Source organism: Scomber scombrus, chromosome 21, assembly GCF_963691925.1.
Source record: "Scomber scombrus chromosome 21, fScoSco1.1, whole genome shotgun sequence".
Taxonomy (NCBI): domain Eukaryota; kingdom Metazoa; phylum Chordata; class Actinopteri; order Scombriformes; family Scombridae; genus Scomber; species Scomber scombrus.
In genome coordinates, this window is record NC_084990.1 from 8,106,353 (window position 1) to 8,119,119 (window position 12,767).

General features: G+C 40.9%; 1 protein-coding gene across 1 annotated transcript; it reads left to right on the forward strand.

Annotated features, from left to right (window-relative positions):
• The first annotated feature begins 815 nt into the window (after positions 1–815).
• On the forward strand, positions 816–9,753 carry josd1 (Josephin domain containing 1). The gene is made up of 5 exons (XM_062442517.1): positions 816–954; positions 1,531–2,508; positions 2,606–2,734; positions 4,946–5,140; positions 7,062–9,753. The coding sequence occupies exons 2-5, from the start codon at positions 2,117–2,119 to the stop codon at positions 7,159–7,161; spliced, it is 816 nt and encodes a 271-aa protein (XP_062298501.1). The 5' UTR covers positions 816–954; positions 1,531–2,116; the 3' UTR covers positions 7,162–9,753.
• The last annotated feature ends 3,014 nt before the right edge of the window (positions 9,754–12,767 follow it).

Below are 12,767 nucleotides of genomic sequence, written 5' to 3' on the forward strand. Positions count from 1 at the left end.
ATATTTACATATTAATAAATCCTTCATTTCTTTATTCACACACCTCAGTTAAAACCATGTACAACATACATTTTTGTAGTTAGCTTATGTGAAATGGGACACCCTAGAAAGCTTAAAAAGCCTAGATTTTTAAATTTATTTTTTAATGGGGGAGAATGAGTAGATGCCATTTTAAAGGATATTTTAGTGGAAAAGCAATATCAGTCTTTTGAATCTCTAATCGCAATTTGTAATAATTATCAAGGAAAGTTTTATGAGTTTTGGTGTAATTTTCTGATGTATATAAAAGTTTTTATTTTTCATTTGTCTCCATAGTTTACTGTTAGTTTTTTCGTTGTGGGCTTTTTTTTTAATTGATTGCAAGATGCATGTTGAGTGAACATTTAATTGTATGTTGTTTGGGACTTGACAAATCTGCACCTCATTGTGCTGCACATTTTAAGAAAAAAAAACCCAATACAACATATTAAAAGCAGATATGGGATGATTAAAAAATCCACCAAAACAAATATTTACACATGAATAACAAACTTTTTTTTGTAACTTGTAAATTCTGCAAACAAGGTGTAAAGTAGTGTTGTATTGAATCAATCAGAAAAGGTGTAAAGTCTTGTTGTGTTGAATCAATTGGGTAAAATGAAAGTGGAGATGTGGGGTCTCATTCTCAGGGGAGGGGCTGTTCCTCTGTCTACTGACGCAGGCGGTGACAGCAATACGGAGCCAGGGGGACGCTACTGCGCATGTCCGCGTTTGAGACACACGCACAGGGAGCAAGAGAGAGAAAGAGAGAGAGAGAGAGAGGGCGAGAGAGCGAGAGAGAGAGAGCTTACCAGGAAAAAAGTGGCAAAGACAAAGGACTGAACAGCCTTTTTGGGAAGGAGGAGAGAGCATATTCACGTTTTTAAACCGGTTTATGAGAGTTCAGCTTTGACCCCACCGACGGGAAGTGGCGGGGTAAGTGGTCGTTGAGAGAAAACGAAGTTAAAAAGGCGTAAAAAGGAGGCGTTGTGGTTGTTTGCCGGAGACACGGGAGTCACGTAGAGTAGCCACAACACTTAACGACAGCTCTCTGTTACTATTATGGATTAATAACACCTACATGTGTATGTTTTTGAGTGTAACCGCGTATATCCGTCCCTAATACGACACTAAACCCCACAGTGTGTGTGTCTTGCTTTGTACGGAGGCTGTTGTCATATTTGTGTGCTAGCTTACTGAACAGCTTCCTCTACCAGTCCAAGCTGTTGGAAATGTTTACCTTCTTCTCATTTTGGTCATGCTGACCAAGAGGAGATTGTAGCAGTTTATAATGTTATCTCAGTTATCTACCACTGCGAGCAGAGACTCCAAAACACAATCAGCATTGCGTTCAAGTGCTGTTTTTAAGGCATTTGGCTGCTGATCAGATTGAGAAAGAAAGATTAGAAATGTCACTTTGTTCTCTGCTAACTTAGGAATTTGTGTGGTGATAAAAATAAGTCAAACTTCTTTTGTTCTTCCTTCCAACAGTGTTTTTTGTGTTTTTTTTAGACATCCGTCTTCTGCTCAGCATCAAAATCCCTGTCGCATCTGTTCCAGTGGAAGTGAGGCTTCATGGTCAGCAGCCCACTTTAGATGACTGGATGGAAAGAGCTGTCAACACACACACAAACGCTCTGAGGATGGAGGAAGTGGAAACACAGACAGAGCCACAGCGGTTTGATTGACAATGCCGACCATTGAGGCGTTGTCGGAGGAGTAATCTTAAATTTGGGATCATCTCTTGCTTGCGAGTTTGACCGTGAATCCCTTCTGGAGTTCCAGTTTTTTTTTGCCGTTCCAAGCTCGCCCTCCCTCCTGCTGATCTGTCCTCACATCTATTCTTTATAGGAAGCAGGTGTTGTGTTAAAACGGCTGCAGGTCTCATTTACCTTGCAGCCCCCACCTCCCCCCCACTCGAAACACACAAGCTCCTCTCTTCCAAAGCGGCTGAGAGGTTGCCATGGCAATTGTTGTCATGATGCCAATGTAGCGTCCTGAAGGTGGTAGTTGTGGAGGTAGTGGTGGAGCTGGAGGAGGTGGCGGCAACAGCGGCGGCGCTGTTGTTGGTGGTGGTGGTGGTGGTGAAAGCCCAGGAATGGGAAGCGCTCCGTATCCAGCCGGTGAGTGGAAGGGGAAGGGGAGAGGCGGCCTTCAGGAGCTGGGCTGCATGCCCTGGAAGGTCAGCAAACAGAAAGGAGGTGGAGGTGGAGGTGGAGGTGGAGGAGGTGGCAGAGGAGGAGGAGAGGTGGTGGGAGCAGAGGAACGGAGGTACAGGGATCCCAGGGACTCTCAGCAGCAGCAGCAGCAGGATCTCTCATCCTCCTCTTCCTCCCTCACCCCTCCAGCGCTTGCCCAGCCCTCTCCAACACCTCCGGCTATTTATCATGAGAAGCAGCGGAGGGAACTGTGCGCCCTGCACGCGCTTAATAACGTCTTCCAGGACGGGACAGCCTTCAGCAGGGACACCTTGCAGGAGATCTACCAGAGGTGAGTGAGTCTGTTAACTAAGCTGCACCAATATTCCACCTATGTGTATAATGTTGTGGATAAATCTAATAAGTCTCTCTTCTCAAACTCGTTGCAGGCTTTCTCCCAACACTCTGGTGACGCCTCACAAGAAAAGCATGTTGGGAAACGGCAACTATGATGTAAATGTCATCATGGCAGCCCTGCAGACTCGAGGGTTTGAAGCAGTTTGGTGGGATAAAAGAAGGTATGTCGCTGAAAACTGCCATTTCTCTTGCACTACAAGAATAGAAGGCGATGATTTTATTCATTTTTAGACTTTTTTTTTTTTTTGGTTTCACCCAGTTGCTGATGGAGGCTCTGTGGTATATCTCATGACTGCTGGCCTAGTTGTTTCCCTAAATGGTCACTTTGAGGGTCAGGCAGACGGAGCTTAAGCCAGAGAAAAACAATGTCTTCATCCCGTCGTCTTTTGTTTCTTTTGTTACTTTCTTATCTTTCAGAGATACACACACAGGGACAGGAACATTTCAAACAGCCACTGCTAGCTCTGATATCTTCAGTATAGGAGCGTCCACTTATATTGTAGAATGCAAATGTAAGTGAGATGTGGTAAAGAGGCTCCCTGTGTCCTCCTCTGTACCTCCACCACCTAATCAGCATGGTCTCCAATGATTTCGTTGATTAGTCAGCAGTTCCATTAGCAGACACTGTGTAAGACACAGTTTTATCAGCATTCCAACTAGCCACACTATCAGTCTTACATGACTGTCGACAAGAAAAACAACCGCAGACTTGTTTTTTTATCAGTCAAATGTTCATGTTATCAGGCTTGTATTCCTGTTTTTGCTGTCTTGGCCCAAACAGGAACAAAATCATAGCTTCTCCTAGTGGTGACGAAATAACAATACCACTCATGAAATCTTTTACAATTTTGCTGTTGTAAACATTCAGTGGTGATTATGTTTTATGTTTCAAACCAGACATATAAAAAACACAGTTTACAGACTACTCCTTTAAACCTCACATTACAAATAATAACCTGCTTCCATGCAATGTACTGAAGATTTCCTGCAATCGATAATGTAGCTGCAACCTGGGACTGTTTGAATAACTCTACTCGCTGGTGCGTTCAGGTGCTTGCGGGAAACTCTTGAAATTTTCACACCGTATTCACAACATTATACAACACAGTTATAATGTCAATTTGACAAAACTTTACAGAACTACACATGAATAAAAAGGGAAAAATCGTCGATCCTGCAACTCAAAGTATTATGAAACATTGTGTTGCAGTTTATTTTTGTTATACTGGGAACAAAACTGAAAGTAAAATGTTGTCTTTACACAGTCACAGACGTTTTAATACTGAAACTTTTCTGATTTGTTGTGGTTTGGCTGTTTTATTTGTGGCTGTCTGACATTTGATGGATGGAAAGTTTGAACACTGAAACAAATGTCTGACTGGAATGGATATGATTAATCTAAAACATATAGTGTGCTTTACAAAATTGTCAACGGTAATGTAAGAATTATAGAATTTGTCACTAATGCATAATAAAAGAATTTCCACTAGCATTACATGCAGGCAGCATTATGCCACTCACGATAATTACATTATCGACTTATCGTACAATAATTTAATTATCAACATCATCATGTCTATGGACTTACTGTATGATACATGGACATGATCTTTGACCTCAATATTGCTGCACTTCACATTAGCAGCTGCCATTAGCACTGCTTATATGGAATTTAAGGTAAATAACTCTGTCCCATCCCATAATGGCAGCCTGTGTTTTTACAAAAGCATAGCGCGCACTCTCCAATCCCACCCTCTGTCCCCCTTGCATTATTATGCTATTATATAATCATTATATCAATGGTATAAAACAGTCTTCAAATGACAATAATTATTCCTCCATTATTCCTGAGACAATATATCGTCCAACAAAAGTATTCATCATGACAGGCCTATACAGCAGTTACTATGATAATAAATTGTAGTATGATACAGTTATTACTGTCTGTGTTGTCTGCATTTGACATACCTGTGGAAAGATGTTGTGCGGTAAACTGAAAGAGGTTTATTTCGGTTAATCAAGAGCGGTGGTAAGTCTGTCCATTGGGAAAAGGGAGGTTCTGTTTGCTTATGGCTTCAAAGACCTAGGTACTGATTTAGAGATTGTGTACACATGGCCAAACACACAGTCTCAATTTCCCACCATTGAAACATGCATTCTGTGTATCATATTTTCACTTTATTTTATCTTATGTTTAGAAATATTATCAAGTTGGTTTCATGGGTTTCATGTGTATTTTATGTGAAGCACTGTTTCTCATGGTTTCAGCTAAAAAGCAATCAACTTTAACTAGCTGCTGATCCTTTTTACCTCCCTGCTTCAATACAAAAGGGAAGTTAAAAAGAAATAAATGTTGCTTTCTGTTCCTCCAGGGACGTAGGAAGCATCGAACTATCCAACGTGACGGGCTTTATTCTCAACGTGCCGTCCAATCTACGCTGGGGGCCCCTGCGGCTGCCGCTCAAACGCCAGCACTGGATAGGGGTCAGAGAGGTGGGAGGAGTCTACTACAACTTGGACTCCAAGCTGCGTAGCCCTCAACCCATCGGCAATCCGGACGAGCTCAGGTGAGAGCGATGGGACGTGTGCTCGATATAACAGCGATGATTACAAATTCAGAGTAACTGTTTTAAGGCTTTGGATGATTGTGCTAGAGATGTAGTCGATGTATCCAGCACACAGTGTACATAACGTGTTAAACCAATACACCAACCAGCGTTTTAGTATTCAGTCAGCTTCTGTTACTTAGTTAACACACAATAAAAGCCTGGAATTGGTCCACAGCTGGAAGGCTTTCTACTGTGAAGCAACTGCAGGAAGTGTTGAGTTTTTCTTTACAATTCACAAAATGTGCCAATACACTCCATAAGAACTGCTTGTGGGATGATACCTCCACAGCTTTCTGAACAACTTCTCAACAACATCTCAAATTTTCTGAAAACAGATAATCTGACATTGACACCTACTTCATTTAGCGATCGGCCGTGCGTGCAGAGGTGCACAGGGTTTAAATTTCTCACTCAAGCTCTCTGACACTTAGGTCTACACCTGAGTGCAACCCTATGAACACCTTCTAGAAAAGACAGGAACATGTGGTCCGTTACCCCCATACGAAGGCTAGATTTTCACCCCAACATCAAGTGTGGCTGGTCGTAAACAGTTACATACACTTTTGCCTTCTGACGTGGTCAGACGACACGTCATATGAGCCACCTCTTTACGAGCATAACCCAGCCCTAACGCTGCATTGCAAATCATCACAACTCTTGTAACGCTGAAAAGAAGAAAAGTGGGTCAGAAAAAGGTGTAGCTCCAATCTGATAGATAAATGTAAGAACAGGAAAAACAAGATGAAAAGACAACAAATACTACAACAGGTAATTTAGAAACGGAAACTTTTCTTTGGTTGCCTGCCTGACCACGTATGTTCAGCAAGTCAGTTCACCATGAAGATGAACACTGTTGGTGTTCATGCTGAGCCATGATTTTCCATTTTTGTTGTGTGGTATCCCCCTACTGTGTGGATGCAATGAAAATAAAAATGAGCATGGTGTGTTGTAAGCCAGAGGTTCCCAGAATGTGGGTCAGGACCCCCATGGGGGGGTCGAAACCTGAATCTAAGGGTTGAGATGATTGCTATCATAGGAAATAAGGAAACCCAAATTCTGTTAATTAATGTTTATTTTGTTCAGGTTTCTTATGAAATGCTGTCGTGTTGCAATATTTTTCCAGTGGAAAACAGACAGTTGTGTATTTATTATGACACGAGCAATCCAGCAGAAACACATAGATTGTGCCTCTGTTTTAACAGCCGTTGTTAAAATGTTTACCCCAAAAAATGTGTTGTCTTTAAGATGCATTCATTAATATTTTTAAATTAAAAATATTCAAATGTCTTTGTCCAGTGTGTAAAGGGTCATTCAGCCTGACAGTGGCAAACCCACAGAGTATCATTAGCTTACTCTGCAGTTCCCCTCGGCTCACTGATTTGGTTTTCGGGCCAACAAAGGGCTGCTCTCATGCTTTCAGATAAAGAAGGTCTGATAAATCCACTATATGCTACCTGGCCAGCACCAAACCACAGATAGACAAAGTGAGTATAGCAGTTAAAGAAACAGACATCTCCCTCAGTCTTTGTTGGAGTCAATCATTAACTTACAGTTGTCAGGTGGACAGAAACATGACTCCAAATGATGCTTATGTTGTTCCGTGTTTTCAGGATGTGTAAGTAAGCAACCGTTAGCAAAGACATTCACTATAACATCTTTAAAGGTAATAATTTTAATCCTTTAAAGTCATTTGTGTGCTTTAAATTGGTAACACTGCCCCAAGTGGCCAAAAATGAAGTAGTGCAGCTTTATAGCCGGTTCTCCCTTTTGAAATACTGACTTTGGTGTTTTTCTTCAGATGAACATAAACAATTTGCTCATCTTGCCTTTCAGTATATTAACTCTCACTGTGTTGTTTTCCATTGATTTCACAACCCAGGAAGTTTCTCCGCCAGCAGCTGCGAGGGAAGAACTGTGAACTCTTGTTGGTAGTGTCAGAGGAAGTGGAGGCGCACCAAACGTGGCGGTCCGACGGTTAAGGGTGAACAGGCCAATATCAGCTCCTACTGGCCCAACGGCCCAACCAGAGAATGAACGTGAGACGAAGTGGAGTCGTGCACAGCCAATCACGTGGATGCACACTTGCATATGTAATTTTTTTCCCCCTTTTTTGGGTTTTGTTTACATGGCCATTGCTGGACTCTTATCTGATGAGATGCAAAGCAATGAAGGAAGCAAACACTTTACAGGGAGAATCAAAGAATCACACTCCTTTACTCACAACACAGTTAAGACTTATAAGAAGTTATTATTACGTTTCTGCTATTCTTGTGTTTTTATATATATATTGACTATTTTTCAATGTCAGTTTTGATCTGTTTTATTTTTGTTTTTTTCCTTTTTACTGTTCAAGTTTCCAAAGTTATGGGAACACAGGCTGCATGGAAAATGCTGTGTTTATCTGTCCCTCTCCTTCAGTGATCCTCCATGTTTCTGTCTCTCCCTTAATGTCGTAAAATCTCTCTGTGTCCAAACCCCCCCCCCCCCCCCCCAGACCCCCGTCCTACACTTTCACCAAAGCGTGCCCTTCCTCGTCTCAGTGTGACTCCATCTCACTCCTCCTCTCTCTGTCACTTTTGTCGTATCACAAGTCAAAATCATCCTTTTTTGTCACACTCGCCAACTTTCTATGTCATCCAGTTCTCAGACACCACTGGCACAGATTGAACAAATGCTGTTACAGTCTGTGCTGACACAACAGTTTTATATGGCAACAAAGCAATGCAACACCCGAGCCAAGCACTCCCTCTGGTGGATGTTTGTCTTAGTTTCCTTCCAGGGAAGAAGTAACAACGGCAATCATTTAAATTTTTTTAACTCATCAAGGAAGTCATTAATTCATTATTGATTAAAAATATCTTACTTATAAGAATCTGTCCCAAAATATAAAATGAGACGAATTGGCTGTATTTTGTATTACCGTTTGACAGTTAGAAGCAATCAATAAATAATATTTAGTGTAATGGTTCATTCTTGGCTTTGGAAGAAGAAGTCAGCAAAACAATCTCAGACTAAGGTCCACTTACTCACTTGTTCTGGTGCCTTTGGCTGTGTCACATGGTCCTCATCAGAATCAACGATAAGTTGATTTATTGATCAGTCAATCAACAGAAAATTAATCATCAACCATTTTGGTAGCATATTAATCGTTTTCGGTTTTCTGAGTCATATATGCTAGTAAACTAAATATTTTTTTGACTGTTAAAGGTCCAAAATATGTTAAATAAAAATACAGTAACCGTTAGTTGCAACCTTAATTTCCAGCATCTTCACCATCTAAAGCAAACTCAATCTGCTGATGAGGACCGTGTGATAGTCAAAAGCTCCAGAAAAAGCAAGTAAACGGATAGTGAGTTTTGTTTTGTCAATACTGAATGTGAGTTACTGTTACAGATCATATCAATATAAAGACATATGTTTTTTGTTCGTCTGTATCACCCACTCTTGCTTAAGTACAGCCACAGTAACTTCTTGCGGCAGTGGTAGAATGTCACTACAAAGACATGTGACAAAACAAGGTTACACCACAAGGGATGACACTTATTCATTAATGGTGTTTGTGTGTTTTTTTGGCTCCACACCACAGCAGCCCTCTGTAGCACAGGAGCTCCTCCTCCTCGTCCTCTTTTTTAAATGTCTTTTGTCAAACCTGCCAAACTCAGTGCTGAGAGGACGTCTCAGATCGTCCCACCGAGTCTTAGATAGTCAGCAGTGGTCTCTAATGTGCGAGGTTTCAGTCTGAGGAGGGGGTTCTAGCGATCGGTTGCGTGGAAGGAAGTTGTCAGTTTGAGAAAGAGAGCGGAGGGGGCGTAAATGATGTAGAAAAAGAAGATGTTACTGTGTGTGCAGACCGGAAAAGAAAAGTGAAAGTTGACTTAGTGAGCACACGTCCAGCTAGACGTGTGCTGCGGCTGATTATCGTGAAAATGAGCCATATGAGAGATTCACTGTTGCTTAGAGATCTGCTTAAAGAGAAACTGTTTATATTATTATACATGTACCGTCTTCTAATGACGGTACCGGCCTTAACTTGTTTACATTAAAAAAAAGAATGTTCTGAAAGTTTAAGATGGGCTGTGCAGTTTGACACCATTTCAGGAGATTTATTCCAAAGCATCAATTTATTGTAAATTCAGAGGAGAAAAAAATGTATCGGTTATACAGAGCAATCCATCTTTAATGATGTTCTCACTTTTGCAGCCAAGGACTTTATGTTACTTATGATTGTTTGAAATGGTTTTATAAAGACAAGATCACATGTTTTTCCAACAGTGCATGTCTTTCCAGCCCGGGTCTGTAGACCTTTAGTGTCATATTATATCCAAGTTGAACCTGCATCGAGACATCAGAGAGGCTGTCACTGATTTGCTGAGATTTGTATCCAATCACGTCACGACTATTGTCTCACCACTTCATTCAATATTTGCTTTTTTTTGGTCTTTTTTTTTTTTTTTTGCCATGACAATCCATTCAGCCCTACTTAAGTAAGGAATCCTGATTGTCACTGTATTTTCTTTTTTATTATTATTATTATTATTTTTTTTTTTTGCATAGAAATAAAATGCTTATAATGGCACTTTATGTATAAGCTACAGTGTGGGTGTGTTAAATGGGTCATTATTTGCTCTGTGAGGCTGATTGTGTTATGCACATAAAGCAGAAATTTCCTCCTCTCAGCCTAAACAGCGATGTTTTGGTCAGTGGTGGAAATAAATTAAGCATATTTAGTCATGTACTGCACTAAAGTACCATTTTGAGGTTATGCTACTTTAGTCTTCTACTCCACTACATTTCAGAGGGGATATTGTACCTTTTTACTCCTCTACATATAACTGGAGAGCTGTATTTGCTAGTTACTTTTCAGATTTAAGAATTTACATTTAAAACTTATGAAAAGCTTTTTACATTCTTTGCATTGTTAAAGATTAAACCAGTGATTTACATCCCTTTTGACTGGTGACCCCTTACAAAAAAAGCAATGTCTGGTTGAAGCTCCTTGTCACATTTCAGATGTCTGAGTTGTCTAAACTTCTCAGATGGCTTCATTTAAATAAGTGTTAAAGGTCATATAAGTCAAATTAGATACAAGTCCAAAACTTAATACAAATTTGTGAAGCACAACTTCATTTTTCTTCTTTCATCTTTCAGACCCTTTAGAGACAATCCGACCCCCTGCATCAGTATTATCAGTCTGATAATGTCATGTACACCATAACAATAAAAACTCCTCACTTATGCCACCAAAAGTCCATCAGTGCATGACCTCTGAAGGTGTCCTCTGTTATCTGGCACCAAGACAATAGCAGCAGATCCTTTAAGTTCTGTTAGTTGTGAGGTGGGGTCTCCAGCACGTACAACAGATGCTCCATCGACAACACCTTGAACGCTTTGTCATGATATTCGATATGATATTCAACCTATTCCTGGACATTTTTGCAGTGTGGCAGGGTGCATCATCCTGCTGAAATAGGAGTATCGTAGACAGGAAGGGGTGTACTTGGTCTGCAACAATGTTTAGGTAGGTGGTACATGTCAAAGTAACATCTACATGAATGTCAGGACCCAACGATTCCCAGCAGAACATCACTCTGAGCATCACACTGCCTCCAGCGGCTTGCCTTCTTCCTTCATCCTGGTGCCATCTCTTCCCAAGGCAACCAATGCACACACATCCGGCCGTTCACATGACGTAAAAAAGAAAACATAATTCATCCGATTAGGCCACCTTCTTCCATTGGTCCATAGTTCAGTTCTGATGCTCACATGCCCACTGTAGGAACTGTCGATGGTGGACAGAGGTCGGCATGGAAACTCTGACCGGTCTACGGCTACACAGCAAGCTGCAACGTACTGTGTATTCTGACACCTGTCTATCATAGCCAGCATTAACCTTTTCAACAATTTGTAGCTAATCTGAGTGATTGGGCCAGGTGGACTAGCCTTCACTTCCCACGTGCATCAATGAGACTTGGTTGCCCACAACCCTGTTGCATGTTCATCAGTAGTCCTTCCTTGGAGCACCTTTGGTACTGACCACTGCATACTTAGAAGACCCCACAAGACCTGCAGTTTTGGAGATACTCTGACCGAGTCATCTAACCATCACAATTTGGTCACAAGTTGCTGAGATTCTTACGCTTGCCCATTTTTTCTTTTCTTGTTGCTTCACTGTACAGAATGATGTGTGACACTAGAAAGCTGTTTTCATGTGTATCTGCTGAATGGGGAAAGCTTCCTAAATCTGAGTTTAAATAACATCACAGCTACTTTATAACCAATTCTGGTCCAGACCAGTATTCAACTCACACGAGTGTCATGTGAAAACTTGAAGCCTCCAGTGCACAAACACTGAGAACGGACCTGACAGTGAAGCAGGAGACATCTTGTGTCCAGCAGTTAAACATCTGGCATGAAATATATTTGCATATTCATAGACTCTGGATTTATCAATAACAGAGGTGGATGAGATGTCATTTCAAGGATCTTTTCAATCAAAAAACAAAAAAACATGTCAAAAACCTATTCCTAATCAACACAGTCTTTTTATATATTTTGAAACGTGGATGAGATCTCTTAAGTCCAAATGAAACAGCATTTCGAGAGTATCTTTTTTATGTATCGTGACATATTTCCAAGTGAAACAGGACAGACAGGCGGGACATAACATTTGGAGGAATTTGATTAGATTTTTAAAAAGTGGGCGCATCATAATGAATTTTAGCTCTGTGCTGCTAAAAGCTGAAGATTGATTGTTGGGTGGATGTCATATTATTAGTTGAAATTGGTTGGTTTAAGCCTATGTAAGCACACATCATATTTGGTTTTACGGGCAGAAAACATGATTGAATTTTGATATAAGAATACAAAGACATTGATTTCCTTTTTGTATTTAATGGCATATAATAGGGTGCACAATTTGACCATGGATGTGGTCTAAAAGGGTTTAAAACACATTTTTCATTTCATCTCGACTTTAAGTACCCAGAGTACAGTCCTGGACATTTTCCCTCTCTCTAATTAAAAGTCCAGAATCTCTTAATATGCATATTTCATTTCAGATGTTTAACTGTTAAACACAACTACTTCACTGTAAAGTCCGTTCTCAGTGTTTGTGCACTGAAGACTTCAAGTTTCCACATCACACTTGTGTAAATTGAATATTGGACCAGGAATGACTCCAAACTAGTTGTGATGTCACAAATCTTGCTGGTAAGCCCGACCCTTAAAATCAGATTTTCAGTGAGCACAGAGAAACTTTCCTCTTTCAGCAGATGAATGTGAAAACAGACTTATAGTTACAAACGCTGCACATCCATCATTCTGCACAGTGAAGCTCAAAAATCCAATTGAAGGAGCAAGAAGAACACAGTCTGGGTGGAGGGAGACTTTAAGTTTCTGATTTAAGCACCTCTTCCAGTTCTGGTATTGATATCCATCCGCACAATGGGTGTATTTAATATACTATACATCCATGATCCACACTCTTGACTGATGAGAATGATGAAGCACCCGGTGGCGCGCGCGCGCTGGGGGCAAGGGAGCGCGCTTTTTGGACACGGGGCCGCGCGAAGCGGTGTGCAGATGT

Bases quoted from the DNA above. Each gene is read 5' to 3' on its own strand.
- josd1 (XM_062442517.1), top strand. From the start codon at position 2,117: ATGGGAAGCGCTCCGTATCCAGCCGGTGAGTGGAAGGGGAAGGGGAGA. The intron at 2,509-2,605 runs GTGAGTGAGTCT...AACTCGTTGCAG, and splicing joins TTGCAGGAGATCTACCAGAG to GCTTTCTCCCAACACTCTGG. The intron at 5,141-7,061 runs GTGAGAGCGATG...TTCACAACCCAG, and splicing joins GGCAATCCGGACGAGCTCAG to GAAGTTTCTCCGCCAGCAGC.